Source organism: Pelecanus crispus, chromosome W, assembly GCF_030463565.1.
Source record: "Pelecanus crispus isolate bPelCri1 chromosome W, bPelCri1.pri, whole genome shotgun sequence".
NCBI classification, from domain to species: domain Eukaryota; kingdom Metazoa; phylum Chordata; class Aves; order Pelecaniformes; family Pelecanidae; genus Pelecanus; species Pelecanus crispus.
Genome location: NC_134675.1, coordinates 21,605,559 through 21,630,637, shown reverse-complemented (window position 1 = coordinate 21,630,637; position 25,079 = coordinate 21,605,559). Strand labels below are relative to the sequence as shown.

The 25,079-nt window shown below is 39.9% G+C and overlaps 1 protein-coding gene and 2 non-coding genes across 4 annotated transcripts in view; all 3 read right to left on the bottom strand.

Annotated features, from left to right (window-relative positions):
- The window catches only part of LOC104037061 (ubiquitin-associated protein 2-like), an 86,902-nt gene that overhangs the window by 23,367 nt on the left and 38,456 nt on the right, over positions 1 to 25,079 (bottom strand). Inside the window, exons 9-20 of one of the 2 annotated variants that reach the window (XM_075725669.1) lie at positions 21,147 to 21,214; positions 18,563 to 18,752; positions 17,618 to 17,831; positions 15,917 to 16,191; positions 14,626 to 14,798; positions 13,315 to 13,525; positions 12,089 to 12,128; positions 9,185 to 9,368; positions 5,422 to 5,485; positions 3,912 to 4,107; positions 2,167 to 2,258; positions 1,221 to 1,268 (exon numbers count right to left, since the gene is read on the bottom strand). In XM_075725669.1, the coding sequence (XP_075581784.1) occupies positions 1,221 to 1,268; positions 2,167 to 2,258; positions 3,912 to 4,107; positions 5,422 to 5,485; positions 9,185 to 9,368; positions 12,089 to 12,128; positions 13,315 to 13,525; positions 14,626 to 14,798; positions 15,917 to 16,191; positions 17,618 to 17,831; positions 18,563 to 18,752; positions 21,147 to 21,214 (1,755 nt within the window). The remainder of the gene's footprint in view (positions 1 to 1,220; positions 1,269 to 2,166; positions 2,259 to 3,911; positions 4,108 to 5,421; positions 5,486 to 9,184; positions 9,369 to 12,088; positions 12,129 to 13,314; positions 13,526 to 14,625; positions 14,799 to 15,916; positions 16,192 to 17,617; positions 17,832 to 18,562; positions 18,753 to 21,146; positions 21,215 to 25,079) is intronic. The other variant, XM_075725670.1, reaches the window with a different exon arrangement.
- LOC142596591 (small nucleolar RNA SNORD121A) lies at positions 15,112 to 15,196 on the bottom strand. Its single transcript, XR_012831840.1, has one exon. It is a non-coding gene; the product is annotated as a small nucleolar RNA SNORD121A (small nucleolar RNA).
- LOC142596592 (small nucleolar RNA SNORD121A) lies at positions 18,166 to 18,249 on the bottom strand. The gene has a single exon (XR_012831841.1). It is a non-coding gene; the product is annotated as a small nucleolar RNA SNORD121A (small nucleolar RNA).

Sequence of the window (25,079 nt, the reverse complement as noted above, 5' to 3'; positions counted from 1 at the left end):
ACCATGTTTCTGTGATGGCGACTAAGTCATAGCCATCCTGCTGCACAACGGCTTCCAGCTCCTCCTGTTTGTTGCCCATGCTGCGTGCATTGGTGTAGATGCACTCGAGCTGGGCTATCGATTTCATCCCCAATGTTGCCATGCCACCCTTGGGCTCCTCTCTGCTGAGCCTGGTTATATCCCCTTCCCCCTTCAAACCTAGTTTAAAGCCCTCTCGATGAGCCCCACCAACTCATGAGTGAGAATCCTTTTTTCCCCCCTTGGAGACAGCTGAACTCCATCTGTTGCCAGCAGGCCCAGTGCTGTGTAAACCTTCCCATGATCAAAAAAACCAAAATTCCACTAACAGCACCAGCCTCTGAGCCACCTGTTAATCAGGTGAGTTTTCCCATTCCTTTCAGTATTCTTCCCTGCCACTGACGGGATTGAGGAAAACACTACCTGCGCTCCCGATCATGCGACTAATCGCCCCAGTGCCCTGAAGTCCCTTTTGATCGCTTTAGGACTTCTCTCTGCAACCTCATCACTGCCAACCTGTATAACCAGCAGTGGGTAATAATCAGAGGGCCGTACCAGACCAGGGAGTTTCCTAGTAACGTCCCTAACCTGGGCCCCAGGGAGGCAGCAGACTTCCCTGTGGGATGGGTCTGGACGGCAGATTGGGCCCTCTGTTCCCCACAGAAGGGAATCACCTACAACAATTACCCTCCTTTTTTTCTTAACAGAGGCAGTCATAATGCGTGGGGCTGACTGACTCACCCTAGTCAACCCCCTGGCTGGACCTTCACCTCCCTCCTCACTTGCCTGGCCCTCAAGTTCCAGAGCCCCATATCTGTTGTGTAAGGGCAACTGGGAAGGTGAGGGAGGCCAGGAGGGGATTTGCCTGCCGCCCTGAGCAGGGACCTGTTTCCATTCCCCCCCTGTCATCTTAGGTAAGAAGTCATACTGTTGCTACAACAATTAAAAATTTCTCCACTCAAAAGCACAAAGCACACTTGCTTCTATTTACAGAATTTGCAGATGGACGAATGCATGATGCAACAGTTGCTCTGTATCAATTTACACCACCTAGAGAAACTCTTTGTGGATATTTAAAAAACAGAATATAGAACATAAGGATAAGCTCTTAATCACCATTAAATGAACCAATTTGTGTTACACAAATGATCAACACTGAAGATAACTTGTTTAAAATTAAACAAACCAAGCCATTTACTTACCATTGGCAGCCTGGACTGAAGCATCTGGAGATCATCATAACCATAAATCTGCTTAAAGACAGATAAAAATAGAACATTATTATAACACTTTTCTCTGACACTGACCAATTTGGGGCTTTAAACAGAGTTTGACCTAGGCCCAGTCTATTTTAAAGGTGTACAGCTACATGTCACATTGTGCTATCATGGAGCACTGTAGCATTTTAAGACTAGTAGAGCTAAGCTTAAAATGGCTTGTCACTCTGATGTTGTTTCTTGGTGACAGCAGTCCTCTGAGGAGAGTACGACTGTCCCATCTTCAATACTGTTTTCACAGATGCATCATTCATCAACTTCTGAAAAATCTATAGGGCAGTCAGATTTGGGAGTAAGAGCAACAGCCTTCTTTGCTTCAATCATTACTTCTGAGAATAGCAGGATTTCAGATTTAATGACTAGACCACAAAGCAACCTATGGTATCCCCTTGCATTCAGTGTGATACAGAAAAATTATTAGTATAAAGTTTCTGATTCAAAAACCAGATAACCAAAAATATGTTGATCCTGGTCAGACATCAAAAAGCTACGTGCAATCTTTCAAAGTATGACAGACAGGACACACTGCACATTTCAACCATTACTATAGTAAATCTATTCCAGTAACCCAAACCTGAATGAGTCTAATTTTACTCAAAGGGCCTAAAACCTGATCCCACTGAAAACCATAGCAACATGCATGTTTAGCTTCAACAGTAGCCAAATCAGGTCTCTACCAACAGTTCTGCAGTTTACTATCAACAGCAAACCCTCACTGAATACATTTCACATATTCTTCAGCATTTGGAACAAGAATTCCAGGTGCAACATGTGCCAACAGAAATGCCTTGGCATAGGCAGCAGTAGGTCTGGAGGGCCCACTTGCACCAAGGGTTAGGCAATCAAGGGCAGGAACAATTAAATTGCTTACTGGGTAGGCAGGCAGAAGTCCTCCAGGTCCCACAATATACTGGTTATGCAACAAGGGTGGTACACCTTGGGGCAGGTTTGGGGGAGCTTTGCCTGTAGAATCAAAATACAGACACTTTAACAAGCCTTTAGAAAAGGCTTCAGCATTGAGACAAGATAGCTCACAAGCCCTGGCGGCTGCACTGTCATAGCTTGTAAAGAGCAGAACTATGCAGAAGAATTTTGTGCTGGTTGATAAAAATGCTCAAAATAGTCTGAAGAGTTTAACCATGCCTCAAGGAAGGAAAGCACAAGGTACTGAAGACTGAAAACAGTCCCATCAGAGAACAGTGATTTTTGTCATTTACTTTGTCTTAGAGGATTACAAGAATTACAGGAACTTCTCCTTTCCTCAGTCCTCTCCTGAAGGCAAAATTTAGGCATTGTTTTCAATCTAAGAGAGCAAATTCTCTCATTTTCTGCTCTGTCAACACATTCCCCCTTATCACCAGCAATTGACTGGAAAGCACTAAATGTTGCCAGCATACTTTTTGTGGGTGACTCACTGCAGCTGGAAATAGCAAAGAAGAAAATTGAAACAGTTTCAGTTGCCTCCATGAAGCAGTGCTATGAAGCAGAAGAGTTAAAAAAAAAAAAAAAGCACTTTGGCCAGTCATCAGACACATCATTTACAAGGCATTGAAATGAGAAATCGTTCTTTAAGTAAGTTTGATCTCAATATTTCAATCATTCACTTCCCTCCATAGGATTTCCTTTTAGCAGTTCAAGTTGATTAGTGAAGCAAGAGAGAATTTATCATAGAATCATTTAGGTTGGAAAAGACCTTTAAGATCATCCAGTCCAACCATTAACCTAACATTACCAAGTCCACCACTAAACCAATTAAGGGTACAGTAGCAATTTCATGTTTCCTGGCTTAATGGCTGGATTATTTATAATGAAAGTAAAAACTAGGAATCATTAAGGTTGGAAAGGACCTCTAAGATCATCAGTCCAACCATCAACCCAACACCACCATGCCCACTAAACCATGTCCCAGAGTGCCATGTCTACCCGTTTTCTGAACACCTCCAGGGATGGCGACTCCACCACCTCTCTGGGCAGCCTGTTCCAATGCTTGACTACCCTTTTCCTGAAGAAATTTTCCCTAATATCCAATCTGAACCTCCCCTGATGCAGCTTGAGGCCATTTCCTCTCATCCTCGCATTGCTTCCACTTCAGTGCAAGAAGCTTCCCCACCTTCTCTCTCTGTGGACCCTTTTTCTGAAGGGCTATTTGCTGTGGAATGACCCAGACATCAGACACTTTTTTCCTTTCTGTAGATGTGGCAGCATGGATGAAGCATATGATAATGAGGACACTGCAGTATATTTTGATACTGCCAAATGAATTCAAGTCACAAAGACAACTGAAATTAAAGCTAATGTGAACTCACAGCCAAGAGCTGATTACAACCTGGAATACAAACTGAGCGAATCTCCTAGCCCAAAACTTCCAGAGTCAGAACTGCTCTGGTGTCTATTTATAAAGCTCTTTGGGGATGGAATGTGCTATATAAATGCCACATAACACCCTAACAAATATTTCAAATACACAAAACCAGGCAACTTTAAGCCAGCAAATAAAGCATGCTGAAAATGCTAGTGTGGATTTCTTAGCATAGTTATGGCTGGTGAGATGCTCAACTGACAGCTCTGCTGACTGAAGTCCTCTGTCTATCCACGTGATCTGTTAATATTGCGAACCTGAAGACATTAAGGGAGCTGCCCGTGTGGTAGCAGCTGGTATAGACACACTGGTAATGCTCAGGCCAAGGCTGTTTGTAGTGTTCATACTGCTTGCCATGCTGACAACCGAAGAGGTGGTGCTAGTGGACGAGGTTGAAACAGTTGAAAAGGTTGTTGAGGGCTGGAGCGAAGTTGTGTTCTCAACACTAGTGTGCTAGAAATGAGACAAAAAGAATGAGGATGACAGAGCAAATAAACCACAGTGGAAGATGCTGGGGGCAGGGGAACAAACCCCAAACCAACAATCTTTTAAGTAACAGCAGCACATGCAAAAGAAAAAGATATGCATTATCTATGTTCCAAGCAAGCAACTAAGTTGCATGCTTGTGATTTTTAAGTATTCAAAGAAAATTATTACATGAGAGTTAAATTCAAACCACTATATCATCGTAAAATTATACCACAGTAACTCAAATGTCACTCCACTGAATTATTTCTTGCCCTTTGCTTGTATACTCATTTAAGCTAGTACTTGTTATGTTAAATAAACTCCTATATTCTTCGAAAAGACAGTATTTGTTTTCAAAATACAGGACACTGCTATCGTGATTTCCTCAATGCACTTGTGGAATTTAAAAAATTAGAACTGCAGTACCCCACAACAGAGTCAATGTGGTAAACCGAAACGCAGACCAGACGTATTACAGGAACATGTGAGGATAAAGGAGTTCCTGGTTTGAATCCAGCACAATACAGTGCCTTAGCTGCAAGCTGATCATGCTTGCAAAACAGTGCCATCAACACACAGAAGCCAAAACAACTCTGACAACAGAAAAGAAGGACATTTGGATAAATGTGAATTTTTAAGTTACATATTCAGTAGGGATGGAGCATTACAAACCAAAATACAGGCATAAAGGAAAGCAGTAACCTATCTGCACACCCCAACTGGGATTGTACAGAAGTACCCCATCAGAGAACGAGGCAGCATCTGGCTCGTTTGTGCAATCTCATCTAGAGCACTGTGTTCAATACCATTTGCCTTGTTACCTTAAATGCATTAAATACACAGGTGACAACAATGCCACATGGTAAACTCTAAAATCATCTGTCATGAGGCATTTGTCATGACATGTATCATTCCATCACCTGCATTTTGCCAGCTAACCTCTCCAGTGGAGTCCACATTTTGGAGCAGTTTCAGACAGCCACTTCTAAAGATTTTTTTTTTTTTTTTTATTTAATACATTTGTTACAAGAAATTTTTTCTTTATTCCATCCCCCCTTGCTGGCATGAAAGTTTCCTCTACAGTTGTGTGTCTGGCAAGTCTCTGTAATAGCTATTCCTGATCTAGTACAAATCACGACTTTTTTTTACCACTAGAGGGACTGGCAGTCCTCCTTCCCCGAGATGAAGCTCTTGTTTCAGTTCTTAGTGTACTGAGACACAATGAACTTTGAGAGGGTCTTAATCATCAGATAAACTGACTATATGCCAAACATCTGTTGAAATGCAAATTGGACTTACTGCATGTGATGTGCTTGAAGACAACACTGAGGCAGGGGAGAGGCTGCTCTGATTGGAAAGGGAGCTAGAAAGAAATTGCAAAGAATTAATAAAATTAATTTTTCCTAGAACATTTTTTAATATATACATATATACACAAACACAGAGTAGGTAGTAGGATATTAGTTAAAGAATAAAAACTGTAGGTATGTGTATACACATACACACACAGTAGGATATTAAAGAAAAAATTGTCTGTAGGGGTGCATGTACACCTACACCCCTACAGACGTTTTTCCTTTAACTTATATCCTACTACTGTTTAATGAAAAAAATTCAAGTACAGAGACAACTATTACTAAACAAGAAACATCTAATACACCATTCATTTGTATTTATCAATTTACTATATTTTTAGAAAATCAATAGCTGCTTCAGGAATTATGTAGCAATGACTCCAAGACATGTAAAGTCCAAAACCAGAAGAAGGTTTCACACAAGACATGGCTTGTTTCTCATTCTTTCCCTGAGCAACTGCTGCTACCTGCCATGGGGCACAGGTATTAATTAGGTGAGGCAGTGCTTTGGTTTGACTCACTATGGTATTTCTCACATAACCTGCATGACATTAGTTCAACCAATTAGAACTGCAGTTCATTTGCCCCATAACTCTGCCAAAAGCCCCAATACTCTCTCAAAAGACAGGGCTCAAAAAAAAACCCCAAAACACAAAAAAACCCCAAACAAACAAAAACCAAACCCAAACCACCACCCACCAAAAAAAACCACAGCAAATGAAGAGCATCTGTGAAAGCCCAAAAATTAGACATACTACTACAGAATCTGGCAATTTAATCAATTACACCCCACCAAAAGCCATTTCCTCTTTGAAAAAATGAATTGGAACTACCAGTTCAGGGGATTCTTTATTTTCATATCTTACAGTGTATGTATAAGACTGGTGAAAAACATCTGCAGATAACTTAATTTTAGGAAGCAACTCTGCTTTAGCACCATCTTTTTTCCCCTAGCTGACCAGGCCTGTGAACTTTTGGCAGCAACAGCAGCACTGACATTCATCTGTAATCCAAAGATCTTTAAATGTCTCCCTGAAAGGTGACTGAAACTGGTTCTTAAACATTTACACTGACAAAAGTTATACCTTAAATTTGACATCAAGAACATTAGAGTACAACATAGAATAAACAAAATGAACACTGAACAAAGGCAAACAAAACAAAGCCATAAAAAATATGTATTGTTTGGTGCTCAAAAAGCCCCTCCTCACATGAAATCAGAAGCAAGAGAGATCCTAACCATAACAAATATTTTAGTATTCTCTATGGAAATAGCCACAAGAAAATGCAGCAGTTTTCATAACAAAGCTGCAGGCTAAATTATATGCCCTAATTTAAGGGCAAACACTTCTGGCAGCTCTCCAAGGCATGGGATCAGAATAAATCTTGGCAGTTTCATAGATTAATTTTACTTCGACTCTTTAAAACTGTTCCCCATCTCCAGGAATTATAATGACACCACTTCAGGCAGCAAGGAAAGAAATGGTTCAGTCCAACATATGGTTTTAAACCACTCCCTTGCCTGCTCTCCCCAGCTTTTCTAATAAGCCTTAATTGGCCATCTGACCTACAGCAGAGACAGACAAGAGTCACCAGCACAACCAAGTCATACATACTTGGAATTCAGGAATCATCTAAGCATGGTGCTTGGTATCTGTCTAACAGCATCAATCCTCCAACTAAAATTTCTACCACTGTACATAGCTTTTCAAACAAACGTGGGGAGATGATGTTTCTAATGCGAATGGAGCAATTCTTCCTATTTGACATATTTACCATTTTATTCAACAGAAAACACTAGTGTATTAAAAGAGAATCAACCATGTCCTACCTGTGAAACAGAAAAAAAAAGTGTGATAGCCCATCAAATTAGTTTCTTACATTAACAAATGCAGTACAAATGTGATGTGGTGGGTTGACACTGGCTGGATGCCAAGTGCCCACCAAAGCTGCTCTATCACTCCCCTTCTCAACTGGACAGGGGAGAGAAAATATAACAAAAATGCTCATGGGTCAAGATAAAGACAGGGAGAGGTCACTCAGCAATTACTGTCACAGGCAAAACAGACTCAACCTGGGGAAAATTAGTTTAATTTATTACCAATCAAAACTGAGTAGGAGAGAGAACTGAGAACATGTGTAGGGTAATGAGAAATAAAACCAAATCTTAAAACACCTTCCCCCCAACCCTCCCTGCTTCCCAGGCTCAACTTCACTCCCAAATTCTCTACCTCCTCCCCCTGAGTGGCTCAGGGGGATGGGGAATGGGGGTTGCAGTCAGTTCATCACATGCTGTCTCTGCTGCTCCTTCCTCCTCAAGGGGAGGACTCCTCACACTCTTCCCCTGCTCCAGCATGGGGTCCCTCCCACAGGAGACAGTCCTCCACAAACTTCTCCAATGTGGGTCCTTCCCATGGGCTACGGTTCTTCACAAACTGCTCCAGCGTGGGTCCCCCACAGGGTTACAACTCCTGCCACAGCAAACCTGCTCCAGCATGGGTTCCTCTCTCTCCATGGGTCCTGCGCCAGGAGCCTGCTCCAGCACAGGCTTCCCACAGGGTCACAGCCTCCTTCAGGCACATCCACCTGCTCCAGCTTGGGGTCCTCCATGGGCTGCAGGTGGATATCTGCTCCACCATTAACCTCCATGGGCTGCAGGGGGACAGCCTGCCTCACCATGGGCTGCAGGGGAATCTCTGCTCTGGTGCCTGGAGCACCTCTTCCCCCTCCTTCTTCACTGACCTTGGTGTCTGCAGAGTCGTCCTTCTCTCATATTCTCACTCCTCACTCCAGCTGCACTTTGTGTCCTGGAGGTTTGTTTGGTTTTTTTGTCCCGTCTTCCCCCCCCCCCCCCCCCCCCCCTTAAATATGTTATCACAGAGGTGCTACCACTGTCGCTGATTGGCTCGGCCTTGGCCAGTAGCAGGTCCATCTTGGAACCGGCTGGCATTGGCTCTATTGGACATAGGGTAAGATTCTAGCAGCTTCTCACAGAAGCCACCCCTGTAGCCCCCCCCGCTACCAAAACCTTGCCATGCAAACCCAATACAGGTGAGTATTAAAATATAACTCAACCAGTATAGCCTCAGATGTCACCTGTCTGAGGACGAAGCTCAAGTAACAGGCACTGAAAAATCAGACAGATGTGCAAACAAGCTAAGCTGTGCTAAATGCACTTCCAGGAATGCCAATCTTGTAGTTCAAAGTGTCTTAAGGAAATGTCTTAGAAAAAGGAAAAAAAAAGAAACCACACACTGTCCCTGTGGAATTATTTCTGATTTTTAATTTTAAAAAATACAAATATAAATGAAACCACAATATTTCAAAAGTAGCCAGGAAGTAAACTGTTAAGGAATGATTTCAAACATACAACACTAAACAAACAGCAGATACTGTGGACAAAGTAGGAAAAACAAAGTGGGGGAATCAATTTAGCTGGCATGATTGAAGCAAGAGCCCCTTGAAACACAAAGTTGTTTATACACAATGAAAACTTGAGGGCAGCAGCTGCTCTATCATTAAGAGGCAGCCCAGTGCTCATACTTTGCAGCCAGAAACATCCTGGTCTCTTCTGAATCTCTCTCCTAATTCTAGTTAATGTCAGAAAAGGGGACCCTGGTGTCCGACAGCCCCATACACAACCACCCTCACGTTTGCCCTTTCCCCAAAATTAAACCCCTTTCAGTTTATCACAGCTCCTACTGTACCTGCTTAACTGGGAAAGCGAGCTGCTGGCCAAATCACTGGACTGAGGCAAGCTGGGCAATGCTGCCGCGTGCTGCGATGCTGAAGGAAGAAGCGAAGCAGTGGTGGATACCACGCTAGGCAGAGAACCAGCAGAAGGTAGCGAAGGAGAAGGCTCTGTCTTAGGTGCTGGAACTGATGGAGTAGCTGCAACAAGTTAAAAAGAGGCATTCAAATACGAGTTCCAGCATACCTGATATCCCAGCCTGGATCCAGGAACACATTAGTATTCTCCCCTTGGTTTACAAAAACCTGACCATTAAGAACCAGTAACGGTATCAAGCAATCTAGCTATTAAGGAAAAGTCAAACAGCAACAGAACTATCATTTTTTCCCTTTAAGCTCTTCACCTACAATAGATTTATAATTTTGACTGCTACACGTGTAGTAAACTACAGTCTTCTGCACTTTACCTCCCACTATATGGATTACTAACTTTTGCTTGCAAGTCAATCCTCATTTTAAAATTCCTTGCGTTTGGTTCCGTAAACAAAAGTCATTTGCGCTTTTCAAGGCACTGTACAAATCTGCTTTTACCTACAGCTCTGCTTCTTCATTCCAACCTACATGGCACCTTTGATGTTTGAGACTTAGATCGCTGGAGTACAAGGGCACATACAACTTACCAGTTTGGAGAACTGAGTCAAATGTGTAATGCAGTAGAATAAAAGAAGCTACAGTAAAAGGCCACGATTGAGCACAGCATTAAGCACTTTTAATGGCTAAAGAGTTGTCAAATATTGTCTTTATTTGACCTAAATAACAAAAAGTGTTTAGCATTAATATTACTTTTTAGTCTATACAGAGTAGAACTTGTTTACCACAGACATGCCTTTCCAAAGGATCACTATACCGTAATAAGACACTGAACAACTCTACTGCCCAACATAGTTCCCAGCTGTTTCTACATTTATCTCTTGTCCTCCAAAGATAATGCACAGAATTAGAGACACTCACCCACCAATAAAACTCAGAGTTGAGCCCTGCCTTCTGCTGCACCATGCTTCCATACCACACCAGAGACCGCTACCCAGTGGATCATCACTAACTTGCAATGCATGTGAAAACAGTCTTAGAATGGTCACCAAAAGTCAGATACACGCTTGGAAGTTACACATCACAGTTTGTTCACATTATTGGTGTGGTTTCCTTGCTAAATGACCCAAGTCAGGTTGCTGGATTGGGTGCTATGCAAACAGAAATCAAAAGGTTTTGTCCTTAGCAATAAGTATGAGGGTAACTGACAACAGAAAAGGAAATTCAAGTGACAAACAGAAACCTAGTTATGAAGAAGGCAACTATATCACCTGATACCTCCTGGCAAGATACATATAAAAATAAGTAAATAACCTTTACAACTCTCAATACATTTAGAACAGGGTTCCCTCCTTGAAGTAAAAGTAGATGCCCTTAATACAAGGGACAGAATCACCATCTTCATTAAGACCCCTTACAAGATGCCTGAACACTATGTGCAAGACAAAGAAAACCAGGAGACAAGTAGGATGGTCAGAATTATTACATATCAGTCACACTTTGAACTAAGGGTTTAGGAAGCATGGGATCTGGATATTAAAGGACAATAGCAGCAAAGATGAGAGGTGAACAACTAAGAATATTATCAGCACATACAGAAGGGAAAAGGTCAGTACTTTCAAATGTTAAGAAGGGAATTTCAAAATTATTTGGATGCATGACATAGATACATGGAAGAAGACTGATTCCAGTTTATGTGCTTGAGATACAGAAAAACCCAAAAGTGTTCTCAAGGAAACTGGCATAGAAAAAGGGACTAATAAAGCTGTTAGAGAATAATTACAAAAATACTAGGAATTCTCAGATCTTTGTTTTCCATAGCAAAAATACAAGTCTGTAGTGAATTTCATAAATTGTTTATTAATTCTGTACACGAGAGTAAAAGTTTTCCACTTGAAAATCTGTCTTTATATATAACAATCTTTTAAGTGGTAACTCTTTGGGCATATACACTCCTCCTGCTCATTTAAATTGAACTTGGCACTAACAAGACACTGTTTACAGGTGTGAATTCTCAACTTTCTACTCAGAAGTATAAAAAAAACCCAAAAAGGCCACCCCAACTAATGACCTACCTGAAGAGATGTTTAAGAGGAGGACAGACCTAAAATTGAAGTATTGAAATTCCAAAAGATGTTAATTCACACTGCTGCCCTTGAAAACTTCCACAGAGCAGCACATAAAGGTCAGAAGAGTAAATACTATAATTATTTTAACTCCAGGAAGAAAGCTGTAGGGATGCTACAAGTAAAATACCACATCAGAAACAGGCCAAGATGAAGATAACAGTAATGCCTGTATCAGAGCCAGTACTGTGTTATTGCTACCCCACTGCAAGGCAGCAAGCTACCCGGCAGAGGGAGCATGTTAGTCACCCTTATTCCCTCCAGGCTTCTAACAGGGCAGAAGTAGCACTAAACCCAGTGAGAGGTGCATTCAAAGAATGTGACTGTTTCATTACAGCTAAATGCTACTCACAGCTTCCCAACTGCGAATCGGAAGAATTGCTAAGAAATTTTATATTAAATTTTAATTTTATATTAATTTTTGGCAGATAAATTCAAAAGAAAAAGCAGCAAAGCAGCTTCTCTAATTCTAAGACTGCTTAGGTTTGTAGATTTAATAAGGCTGCTTTCATACTTTAGTTTTAGTCAAGAAGCAAGCAGTGTATCCTATGCAAGTACAAAATAAACTCAAATGGGTCAGCCACAAATTAGCCAGCAAGAACAATGTAAAACCTTAAACCAGACGTCACTGCTACAGTTGTGCGCACAGCAAGTAGTAAGGAAAGATCAGAAAGTCCCATGCACAACCAAGCTTTGTAAACTTACTGTCAAGAGTTGCCTGTGTTCTAACACCACTGTGCCCATTCTGTAAACAAAGAAGAAATGAATGAATAAATCATCTTAGAGGTATGTTACATGTTCAGACTGAATCAAACATGGAACATGCTTCATGCAAAATTCTATATTCATTCTAAATTGAAAGACAAAAAAAGGCAGAAAATTAACTTTTTACTGCCTTTAACAAAACCACATAATAAAGTTGTCTCAAGTGCAAGGTGTCCTGAACATACAGAATCCCATACACTGCCCATACTACACCCATCAGCAGGAGACCTTCCCATGTACTGTATATAACATAAACTTCAGGTTCACACAGATATGAAAGAAAGAATTGCATTAACATATAGGAAATGGTTGTGCTTTTGATCTAATGAAACTCACAATTTTAACTATCCAAGTTACACAGAGACGCCAATTTTTTTCCATTGAAAGATAAGACTTGAGAAGCTCCAGTTGTTTTTTTGATAACGCTGGAGTACAGAAGTGGATAGTCTATGCTTGATCCTCACCAGTACATACGAGCTAGTGCAGAAGACAAGTGTGACTGAGCCATTGCATAACAAAGGCCAGAAGTAAATCAACTTACAGACTCTCACAAGTTCCTTAAACATTTAATAAATCAAGTTCTCTTAAAACAAACCTACATTCCATATACAAAGAGAGTAGGTGCTTTTGAATATCTTCCGAGAGGTCCTCTCTGTCCTAGATTAGACCTCTCCCTATACTTTTTAAAATAAAACATGAAACTAAATTTCCAATGCTGTTTAAATCCAACAAAAGAGTAATGCTGGAGGGGCCACAAACAGTTTGGGATCCATTTGCTAGTTGCCATATAAATTTAATAAATAACATACCTTTGGATAGAAACTGTCAAGTTATGGCAAAATACCATGACTAATATTTACACACAGAGATAGTTCCTTTTTTAAAAGCTAAGCTTCAGGGAAGGAAGCTCAACTAGAATGTTAAGTATTACTAAGAAAAAAGGTCAAACAGCAATTTAAGATGTCAAAACCCATAAAATCAGAAGCTCTCATATCCCAAATACAAAAAATGGAAATAGGAAAAGAAAAAACAAATAACAGGGTGGACTCGGGAATCAAAAATACCACTTGGCTTGGTTAAAATATTAACATAGCAGGGTAATACAAGTCTAACATAGATAAGAAGATTTCACCTTTTTCAAGGTCTTATTTCTAAAATTCACTCACCATAACTGCAACAGGGGTTGATTCAGACGGAGCCATGGAGCTTTGGTACACTACCCTACTATGCACAGAAGTCTGGTCATAGGAGGAAGTTGTTGTTACTGGGCTAGTGCTCTGGGATGAGCAGGTCAGACTGGAAGAGGTGATGGCAGAAGTTGTGTAGGTGGACTCCTGTACTGTATTGGATATTGGCAAAGAGGTATTCAAAGGATCACTGGAAAAAGTAAAAATTATTTATTATCTTGGTAAACAACATCTCAAACACCTTCATGAAAATATCAGCTCCTATACATTTATCTAGAACTACCTTAAACATGTAGTCAAATCTACATTATTTATACTAGATAATCTAATAATGAAAAAATATTTTGCTCTGGTCCCCAGTAATCTGCTTCAAAACCATCAGCTGCACTAAGCACCATTCACCTTCTTCCTGCCAACCCAATCAAAACAAGGGTTTCCACACAAGCACTTTTCAGTCATATTATTTACACCTTCTCAAAGGATAAATTAATGATCATAATCTCTTTTTTAAACAATTAGATCCATAAAGTCTGGTATAAGATGAGAAACACCCTGTCTCTTTTTACAATAGAATTCTAACATTACAGTAGCAGTCTAACAGAATGAACTATGCAAAGAGGAAAAAATACTTTAAAACATGCAGGAGTGTTTTACTTTCTAAACAGCTTAAATAATTTACAGAATAGAAATGAATGTGAAAATTCATTTTTACTAGTATTTCTGAATTAACTTCAGGAAGCTTTTTACTGAAGCCAATTTTTTAATGAATAAGGAAGAAAAAAATGGGTTACTGGTACATTGGCATTTATTATTGGCTATTTTAGCATTTCAGTAAGAGCTTCTGCATACTGAAAGCCTGGCTTCTTTTCTCATCCCATAGGAGCATCAGATCTGTAATCTGGTGCCAATCTACTGACACACATATGTGGTACACAAGGGTCACCTCTCCTGGATCAAAAGCAGAAAAATTCAGGTTGTGAGGAACAAACCCTCAAACAAATTTGAAAATCAGGACAATTAAACATGAGAAAGCAATTCTATAAAGGGTAGCTTATTATAAGGTTATTTATATTCATGTCATCTCCAGCTTCACATCAACCCATCCAGGGAGATTTTGATTGTCATTAGAAAATAAATTTCTCCTTTCAGATGCCATCCACAGAAAACACAGCTTACAAGTCATCATATTTCCCCCTCCCATTACATGGTAACTGTACCTTGATTTTTTTGGCACAAACTTGACCCCTTAAAGAAGACATGTAAGAATGCACAAGGGGAACTCGCACGTACTTTACAGATTTTGAGTATAAGCTATTGTTGGCCGCCTGGCTGGTATTCTCACTGCTTGAAGTTGATCCAAATTCTTGGAGCGCAGGCTCTGATCCAAACTCCAGAGCTCCAAACTGAACATTTAACCCTGTCACATCCGCTGATCCAGGCATCTCCACTGCAGAGGCAGGAATCTTAAAGGAGGGAAAAAAAAGCCGTAATTCCTTTGCATGCACTATCTGTATTAAAGATATCAGTAACTGACACCCTCTCCTCCCTTAAACTACAGGCTTCTTCAGTTATTGCCTCAGCCTTCACTGCTAGCTAGATCTGCGACAACCCCCCAGTTTACATCACATAAATTAACTACATTCTTGTAACCTGAAATTAATTGATTCTGTGCCCTGATCTGGAGCTGAAAGAGTAAGCCATACTATACTACAATATCAAAGTGTCATCCGTGTCTATCCCCCTTCAGTCAACATTCATCTTGTGGCTACTAAGTCAATCCAAAATCACTTGGCCACAGTCATTTTCCATACAGAGCAATCAGATATGTGCTTGGAAAAGACATCACCACTGAATTTTGGACCTAAAAACTATCAAGCTTAGAATTTCCTGCTTTATAAACAAGAAATAGACCATGGCCTTTGCTCTCCTCCCTAGCAACTTATATATAGAATAGAATCATAGAATCATTTAAGTTGGAAAAGACCCTTAAGATCGAGTCCAACCATAAACCTAACACTACCAGTCCACCACTAAACCATGTCCCTAAGCACCACATCTACATGTCTTTTAAATACCTCCAGGGATGGCAATTCAACCACTTCCCTGGGCAATGCTTGACAACCCTTTTCGTGAAGAATTTTTTCCTCATATCCAATCTAAACCTCCCCTGGCACAACTTGAGGCCGTTCCCTCTCATCCTATCACCTCTTACTTGGGAAAAGAGACTGACACCCACCTCACTACAACCTCCGTTCAGGTAGTTGTAGAGAGCGATAAGGTCTCCCCTCAGCCTCCTCTTCTCCAGGCTAAACAACCCCAGTTCCCTCAGCCACTCCTCATAAGGCCTGTTCTCTAGACCCTTCACCAGCTTCGTTGCCCTTCTCTGAACACACTCCAGCACCTCCATGTCCTTCTTGTACCGAGGGGCCCAACACTGGACACAGTATTCCAGGTGCGGCCTCACCAGTACTGCGTACAAAGGGACAATCACTTCCCTAGTCCTGCTGGCCACACTATTTCTGATACAAGCTTTTGTATATTTATATGTTTACTAAGGACAAGCCACCACTCAATTACCCACCTTGGATGTTGGAGTTATCCTCCGTTTTGGTGGTTTTATCTGTTTCTGCTGGGTTTGATGGCCAGTTACTGCCTGGTTATCCATAGATATAGCAGGGAGCTGTAACATTTTGCTAACAGCTGTAGAGGTGTCTACTGGTGATGGCTCACGGAGTTTTACCTGGGAGGAGGACGACTCCAGCCCAGGAGGAGGAACAGGGACTGCCTGCATTTGTTGTTGCTGTCGCTGGGTCAGCTGGCTCAGAACTGGGGATGGTTCAGGCTGGGATTTAAAGTCTGGTCAGCATTGGGAAAAAGAAATATCAAAATTAAAGCATTAAACTCTGCTCTTCATGCTTCTACTCTTTATGAAAGAATCTGGGTGACTTGACACAGTCAACAGCTATGATTTTATAGAGTGTGCAAGTCTCTTTCAGACATCACACACGTTTCACATTGAACATTACCACTGCAATAAGGCCAACATTTGATATTCTCCACTTTAAATAAACAGCTGTGGGCAGGCATTACTTAGCTTTCTTCAAAAATATGAAAACAAACTTATCTATACAGTCACATATTATCACACATTAGGCCTCAAAAACTGTTACGGATTATTTTAATCAAACACTGCAAGTTTCACTGTAATTAACTGTGCCAATAAATTGTGATTACTTCCAAGGGGTCTGGAGTTGCAATTTAGAGGTATTATGAGTGAGGATTTCCTGCCCCTACAAAGGAGATTATTTTCAACACAAAGAGGAATTCATCTACCATCTCAATCTGGCTGAAAGTCAAGAGACACTGGACACTGACAGTTTTTTTCCCCAAGTCTTCCCCTTTCATGTTTTTCAGACACTGAAAACCAGGCAGTGAATGTGAGCACTGGTCAACAACTGTAAGAGATCCACAGCATTTGCAATGTGAAGGGTTTTTTATTCAGTTGGTAAAGTGCATTAGAAAGCAACTTAAAATGTACGTAAACATTTTTTCAGAATTGCTGCATGCTACCAAATTGGCTGCTTATCTATCTGGAAACATACACGAGAGCTATCACTCTTCACAGTGAGGATACTGTTAGTAACTACACTGCAAAAAAAAGTTTGTGTCATTTTCACTGTTTCTACTAGTTTTACTCAATTAAATGAAAAATCTATACAATTATGAATAGACAAAATGGGTAATCTGCATCATTCTCAGCACATGTAGACTTCACATTAGGGAAAGAACACTGAAATGCAATGCACATTATGAAGAAATTATATAGTACTCACTCAAAATTCATGTAATGGTTAGAAGAGAAAAAATTGGGGGAAAAAAAAGACAAAATATGGTACAACCTTATACTCAGCTAGAAGCAGCATAGGCACAGTGAAAATAAGTATTTTCCAGGATTTGTTGAGAAACAGTCACATTAAAGTTCCACTTAGACATTAAAGCATATTAAGTCAAAGACGTCATTACATGAAGGCTCAACAACTTCTAAAGATGCAATGACATTTATGGATAGGCTTAAACCTATCAAAACTTAGTTTGTGATATACTCATAATGTCTATTACCAGCAAGTAAGTGTAACTCTTAGTGTTGTAACCAATTGTATTATTAGGATTATATTTTTTTAGAAAAAGCTTTTCATTTAAGGCCATTTTAAACTGTCATTGGCATTAAGAAATCTTACAGGCTAACAGAGAGAGAGAGAAAAAACTATGTCAAAGCACTTACCAAACTGACTAAGGACTGAGGATTGAGTAATGGGTGGGTTTAGATCCCAGGATGATATGGTAGTTGTGGTAGTGGTGGTAGAGCTACTGTTATTTTGTTGAGAGGTAAACTGACCCAAGCCTGGAGATTTCAATTGGTCCAAGATTTGGGATCCAGTAGAATTTGCCAATTTAGAGGATCCAAGTTCTCCAAAGCCAGAACAAAGAACTGCAGACTACCAAAAGATGAAAAAAAAAAAATAAGAGGAGGGGAAGGAGTGGAGTTAAGTATTTAATAAATAATTTGAACATAACCATAGGGTCAATGCCTACAGCTGCTATTTGGCAGCAACCAAAACCTCTTCAGTCCTAGATTACTAATAAACGACCAATAAGAAATTCAGCAGTTGTAGCATATGGCCAGATTCTCTCTGGTTATCACCAATACAACTTCCACCACTGATTGCAACAATACTGATTTACTTGAATCCATGCATCTCAAATAGCACGTATTTACTAATAGTTGAACTGATTTTCAGAGAATACATACAAATGCCCAATTTCAAGCTCTCACAATTGACTCAGAAATAGGCAGGTTTCCACAAAAAGCAGTCAAATATGTGCTTGGAAATAACACATCATAGTTTTCTGGCATAGAACTCTTCACTATAAACAAATTATTTCATCCTAAATCAGCATGCAGTAAACACATCCACTCTCTACTCAAAAATTAATACAAGTACTTCATGTATAACTACTTCGCAAAACCAGAAAAAAAAGTAATCCCTTCCCTTCCCCCCCCATGTGTGAATGGAAGGAATGGAATTAAGAATTCCATTCCTTCAACGTTTTCAACCTGAATTTTACAAATACTGAAACATCCCATGAAATGACCAGTACTGGAAAAGTTGTTTAACCTGAAATATTTACTCATTAAGAATATTTAGAAAGATTAAGATAACTTTACCAGACTTTGAGGAGAATAAGAGTTTACAGCACTGGAGCTGCCAGTTCCTGATGCCACCTGGGTGCTGTGCTGAGAATTTGTGAAGACTAGGGCTTGGCCAAAGCTCTGCTGCTGGGGAGCCTCAAATGAGTTGCCTTCTGTCTCTTGGGTAGAAGTCACAGGCTTTTGAAGCAGTGTTACCAAATCAATGCTGTAAGAAAAAGCAAAGTTTGGCTGGAATAAACATAACTATTGGGCTGCGTTGAAACTGAAGAAAGCACTGACAATACTAAAGCTGCTGTATCAGCAACAGTATTATTACTGATTAACAGTCTTTTCAAATATTGCTTGTCTGCCATACAAAAAGAGGTAGAACAGAGGTTTTTTCCAGAAAGTAAAATTCTGCTAACTGAAACCTTCCACTACAGTTAAAATATAAATTATCTTTGCACTCTTTTCAAACATTATCTAATTTATAACATCATGTATCATATAAATAACCTATATGATTAATATAACCAAGTAACCGGACACAAGTCATAAGAGATACATTATGTTTGAGTGGATCCTGCCTGCAAGCCCATTATATATATTGATATCTGTATATCACACTATCCCTTTAAAAAGAGCAAGTCCTACCTCTGTATAGGGTGGGTATGAGGACAGTGAAGAATGAAGTCACACATGCAGCAATGTAGTGAATGTGCGATGACATGGAAGTCACAAGAGGAGCAGAAATAAAAGCTAAGTTTCTCAGACAGTAGGCACATATCCAAAATTACTCTACCACACATACCTGAGCAGGATAAGAAACACGAATTTTCCTATATTTAGCATGGCTTACTAACCCCTACCACATGTTTAGCACAGGTTTATCCAAGGAAAAGCAAAGCATTCAGACAATAAGAAAAAAAAAAAATCTACTCCAAAAATTCTGACTTAAGTTTATCCTAAATATACCACAGGCTTGGGCTGAAGAGCTGCTTCCAGCACTTTCATTAGCATAGATTTCTTAATGCCAAAACCTTTCTTATGGCAAGTAAAAAAAAAAAAACCAAAACCAAAAACCCACTGTCATGGTTTAACCCCAGCCAGCAACTAAGCACCACGCAGCCGCTCGCTCACTCCCCCTACCCCAATGGGATGGGGGAGAGAATTGGAGGAGTAAGAGTGAGAAACACTCCTGGGTTGAGATAAGAACAGTTTCATAATTGAAATAAAAGTAAAATAGTAATGATAATAATAACAGTATAATAATAATAGTAATAATATACAAAGCAAGTGATGCACAATGCAATCGCTCACCACCCACTGACTGATACCCAGACAGTTCCCGAGCAGCAATCGCTGCCCCCTGGCCAACCCCCCCCAGTTTATATACTGAGCATGACGTCATATGGTATGGAATAGCCCTTTGGTCAGTTTGGATCAACTATCCTGGCTGTGCCCCTCCCAGTTTCTTGTGCACCTGGCAGAGCATGGGAAGCTGAAAAGTCCTTGACTAGCATAAGCAGTACTTAGCAACAACTAAACCATCAGTGTGTTATCAGCATTCTTCTCATCCTAAATCCAACACACAGCACTATGCCAGCTACTAGGAAGAAAATTAACTCTATCCCAGCTGAAACCAGGACAAAAAACCAAAACAAAACCCCCACACCTACCCCCCCCCCCCCCCCTCAAAACAAAACACCAGAATTTGAGTTGATGAACTAAAATATTTTCTAACAAAATTTGAGGGACATCCACTGGAAGAATACTTCCATTACAACAACGAACATGCGAGCATATCAGCTTTAAGAAAGAAAGGAATATAAACTGTAGACCAACTGACACCATGCCTCCTCCAGGTCACAACCATAAGGAAAATTTTGCTGCAGTCTGGAGTACAGCAGTACAGCTGTACCAGGATGTTTGGGATCATTAGGCCATCTAGTTTTCAGATCTCATGCTATCCAACTACCAAAGTCTTCATCACACAACTTTAACCTGCTCTCCTGGGACCTGAGGCTAATGCAGGCAACTGATTCCACAACATCATTGGCCAGGCATTTGGTAAAGACAAAGGCAAGCAAAGGAAGGCAGCAACTGCCATATTTTTGATTCTCTATCTGAACTCTGTATCATCAGTTAAGGCAAGTAATTGCAATGCTTACCAGGAAATTCACCTTCTTACCAACGCAAGCTTTTCTGTTAACATATTTGTCAAAGCACTACATTCTGAACACTTTCTGCACCTACAGGGGCAAGCTTTCCATTTTCTGGACAGCAAAGCCAGAGTTTCCTTTTCAACAGCAGAAAACTTTTCTTCCCATCTACTTTTGTTCCTGCCTGTAAGCAGTGTTTGTGCAGAAGACAGGGTCTTCTCAGTATTATGCTTGTGGATTGGGTAAGTTTGGCTCCATTTCCATAGTCAATAATAGGTAACACAGGGACCCACAAAACCAATGATTTACAAGCAAGGCTTTTGCAATTTTGAAATTAGCTTGACCAATCTCTGACCAGGGCTGCCCTATGTTTTATTCAACATTTTATATGTGCAAGCTAACATTGCTTCACCAAGCAAGTTTTTAAGGTATAGGGAAACCATAGAAGAACAACTTACCTTTGCCCAGGAATCACATGATTCTCAGCTGGAACAGAGGAAGCAGTGAAGACTTTTGTTTCAGAAAGCTGAAAAAGAGGGGGGGGAAGAAGAGGTATTTTAAATCATACACATGCTCACACTTCAGTGCTGCAACATCTGCAGAAATTCCATCTTGGTCATGTACTTTCAGATAAAAGTAAAGTCAAACTATCATTACAACCAGTTATGCTGCAGTTCTGCTTAAAAAGACAAAAACACATAGTCAAACTTCAGCAAAGTCTTCTCCATAGAATCAAGTACCAATTTAATTAAAGTGTTAGGAAATTTGATCTATTGAACACACACAATGGTATACCAATGTAACTACATCAGTATGGGCAACAGTTTAACTGAAACATATACCAGTAGAAAGTAATTAACATGACAGCTAGTATAGCATCAGTGTAAAGATACCTCGTGCAGATATAATTTAAGACTCCATAGAGCAGCTCTGATAAATCTTGTTGCAGAAGTCTAACGCATTGCGCCATTCCCACTCACTCATTTCATATATCCCTGTGTTTTACATTTCAGCTCACATCACCAGCGGAGGCAGGTTTGCACTCAGGTATGTACAGTGAACTAGCATTCGTGGTTCCTTCTTGGCATTTCTGCTAGGGGCAGCAATAACATCTTAAACTGCTCTGTGAGCATGAGTTTGAAAACAACAATAAAGGGAGAACCATGTAATTGCTTATACTAGTATAACCAGTCAGACCATCCACAGCAGAAAACCATACTGCTTTCACCATGCTGTTACAATAAAGACAGATACTTGCACAGGTAGCTGGGGAGGGGAAGCTGGTTGGTTGGGGTTTTGGGGGGAAAGGGAGTGATTTTGGTTTGTAGGGGGGTTGTTTGTTTGCCTTTTTTTTTTAATAGCTTTTATTTTTTAAAAAATAGTAGTTAAACAAGCTACAACTTCCTAGGGCTAATTCATTTCTATTGACAGGAATACTTGCAAACCAGAACAGGTCTTAAGCCAGTACAGGTTAGGTTTAACAAGATAGAGATATGCACGTATAATGGTTATATTTTAAATTAAATTTGCACAAAATCACCCTTAACTACTTTGGTGTAGCTTTGTATTTAGACTAAAGAATAACTGACCTATTCAAACACTCACAAAGAATCACTTTAGAATGTGACATTTGAATACAGCTCTTCCAGGAAATTATGCATTTTTAATTGCATGCATTGCTAGCAGCCCAGCTTAAAGGACATCACGAACATAAGCCAATTTCATCTGCCAGGCAAAGTTCAAATGTTTCAAGTATTCTCCTAGCACCCACTTATGCGCAACATGCTGTCATGAAAAAATGAATACCACCACAGTTCCTCCTTCCCCTTGCTGCTGCCAATACAATGTATTTTAATCCCATCTTTCTGGAACACAACTCTGTCCTGTGCATAATGCTGCAGCCCGCAACTCTATGTACTGACCAAAATGAAAGAAAGAAGATTCAGCTCAAGCATATTTGCAATTAAAAACGCTGTTTCTCTATTGTTCAGCCCTTTCCCCACCATACGTGTTATTTTAGAACAACGTGTACTATACTTTTTGTAGTGTTATGAGACTCCTGCATTATATGGCACAAGGAGGTCAGCTAACGGCACGAGCAGCAGCCTATGGTCTGCAATCCCTTGGTTAAATATTAAATTCTTTGTAATGTCAACGGTTTCTTATGCTCACATAACCCAGGATAAGACTAACTGTGGCCAAAACACTGATGAATCCTGAAAACTAAGCGAATCGAGGAGCCCGACGATGTTTGTGACAATGCAAAAGCATGCTTAACATATGAGAAGAAATGTTCTTTTCAAGTGAACCAGCACACAAAACAAAAGTCTCCAGCTACCAGCTTGGCTACCTACATTGAAGTTTACACTACACCCTGTAGCAAACTCACTGCCACAAGCTCCAATCAAGCACCTAATTCATAAGTCTGCTGGAATTATGGCATTTGTCAAAACACATACTTCGCGCAGCAGCAGCTGAAAAGTTTTATTATGCAGATGTATTTAGTATTACTTAGAAGTAGTATTATCGGCTCCTAACAAAGTTATTTACGTTCACCATACACTACACTTGCAAATCTTTCACTGAGGCTCTGGCATTTTCCCAGAACTGACTGAACAGTCATGAACCATTTGCAAACGTTGGCCTCACAAGGGTATTTGTCCATCTGCAGTGAAATCCCTGTGCTTTTCAGCTCCTGTTCCTATGATAAAAATAATTTTCCAATCACCAAACAGACAATATACTTAACAACTAGCTACCAGCTCCTATGGCCAGTTGATAGGTGAGGAGAACAGGAAAATATACTCCACAGCATCCTCAAAAACTCAACATCAACAAATCGGAAATAACAAAACCTTATTACTATTTTGATACGATGTACCGAAGTTAAAGAAATTAAAACAAGTTCTCATGCTGCTTCCTGGTAAAGGAAACGTTCCCACTAAAATACACTTTTTTTCTTTTTTTTTTTTGTGTTGCTGTTTCAAATAAAAACTAAGACTACCAATATTGTACAGGAAATGTTTGCCTTCATCCACTTTCCAGCAGTTTGTATGCATTCTATTTCTCCCCTTCTGATAGTTTCTGTAGTTAAACTTTATTTTCTTTAGCCAGGAGAATATGATCACAATTTTAACAGGAAAACCCAGAGCCATCTACAGTACCTCAACATTTGTCTGGTCCTTCACTGTCCATGCCTTGAATATCCCTTTAACAAAATACAACCTCCTATTTTCACTGCAAGTAGTTTCCACTCTATTTAAGAGCATGCTGACAACCTACTATACTTGCTCAATACTCACTACTAAAGATAAATACCAGACAGGACTATTGGATCACAAAAATCTAATCCTTCTCAGGTCAAACAGCATTAAATTTCACTCACCCACTCCTAACTTGTATCTGACTAGAGAACACCACATCTAAACAAAAATATTCTTCAGAAAAACACCTGGTCTTTATCTGCAGACAGCAAATACATCAGCTTCCTTTGTTGTTTTAATCATTAGTCATGCAGCTAGAACTGTTTATTATACAATTAAACACACAGCTCCATTTTCCAGCCACAGGTTCATATTATGCCTTTTTCTGCTAGACTAAAACCAGAGCCCATTATATGCTAATAAAGTAACCTTTGCAGATTCAGTAAACTAAAAATCTCACTCTCAAGCACCAATTCTATCAGTACATAATTTTCAGCTATTTTCCACAACTTTTGTTTTGTAAAAGCAATGAATAATTGGATGCAGTACTTCAGAATCAAGTTCAGGAGAGTCCACATACAGAAATATAAATCAAGAATGATTAAGAGACAGGGAATAGTGCCTACAGGCAAAAAGACTACAAAAAAAAAAAAAGACTAGCTTTTTTTTTGCCACATCATCAGGCCTTTAGGAGATCATGCTGAGCTGTTGTTTTTTTCATCATCCACTACAATCCTGCAAATTTTTCAGTTGCTGCTTTCCAGAAAATAGCCCCTTGTTCTGGAGGTGTGCCTTTATCCCTATAAAACAAATGGAATATTCCTATAAAACAAATATAGCGTTTGGCTATATTAAAGCATTTTTCATTTGAACAGGTTAAGTTTAGCAGAGGTCCAGATTTCTCTGCACGACTGGCTTACTTTTAATTGCCATTCCAATAATTTTTTTATTTCCCACACATTTTATTCAGCAGTGATTTTATTTTTACTTCCAAATCATTGATAAAGACACTAGATGGCATCTGGCCTGGGACTGGATTCCTTTACAGCCCTCCTAGAAATGCCCATGTTCAGTAAGGGTCATCCTGCAAAAGATTTATTTGCTGAAATTTGCAAGGTAGATTTTAATCCACTTAATGTGTTTTGTGATAGCATGTAATTACTTTTAGAATAAAATATGTAGATGAAA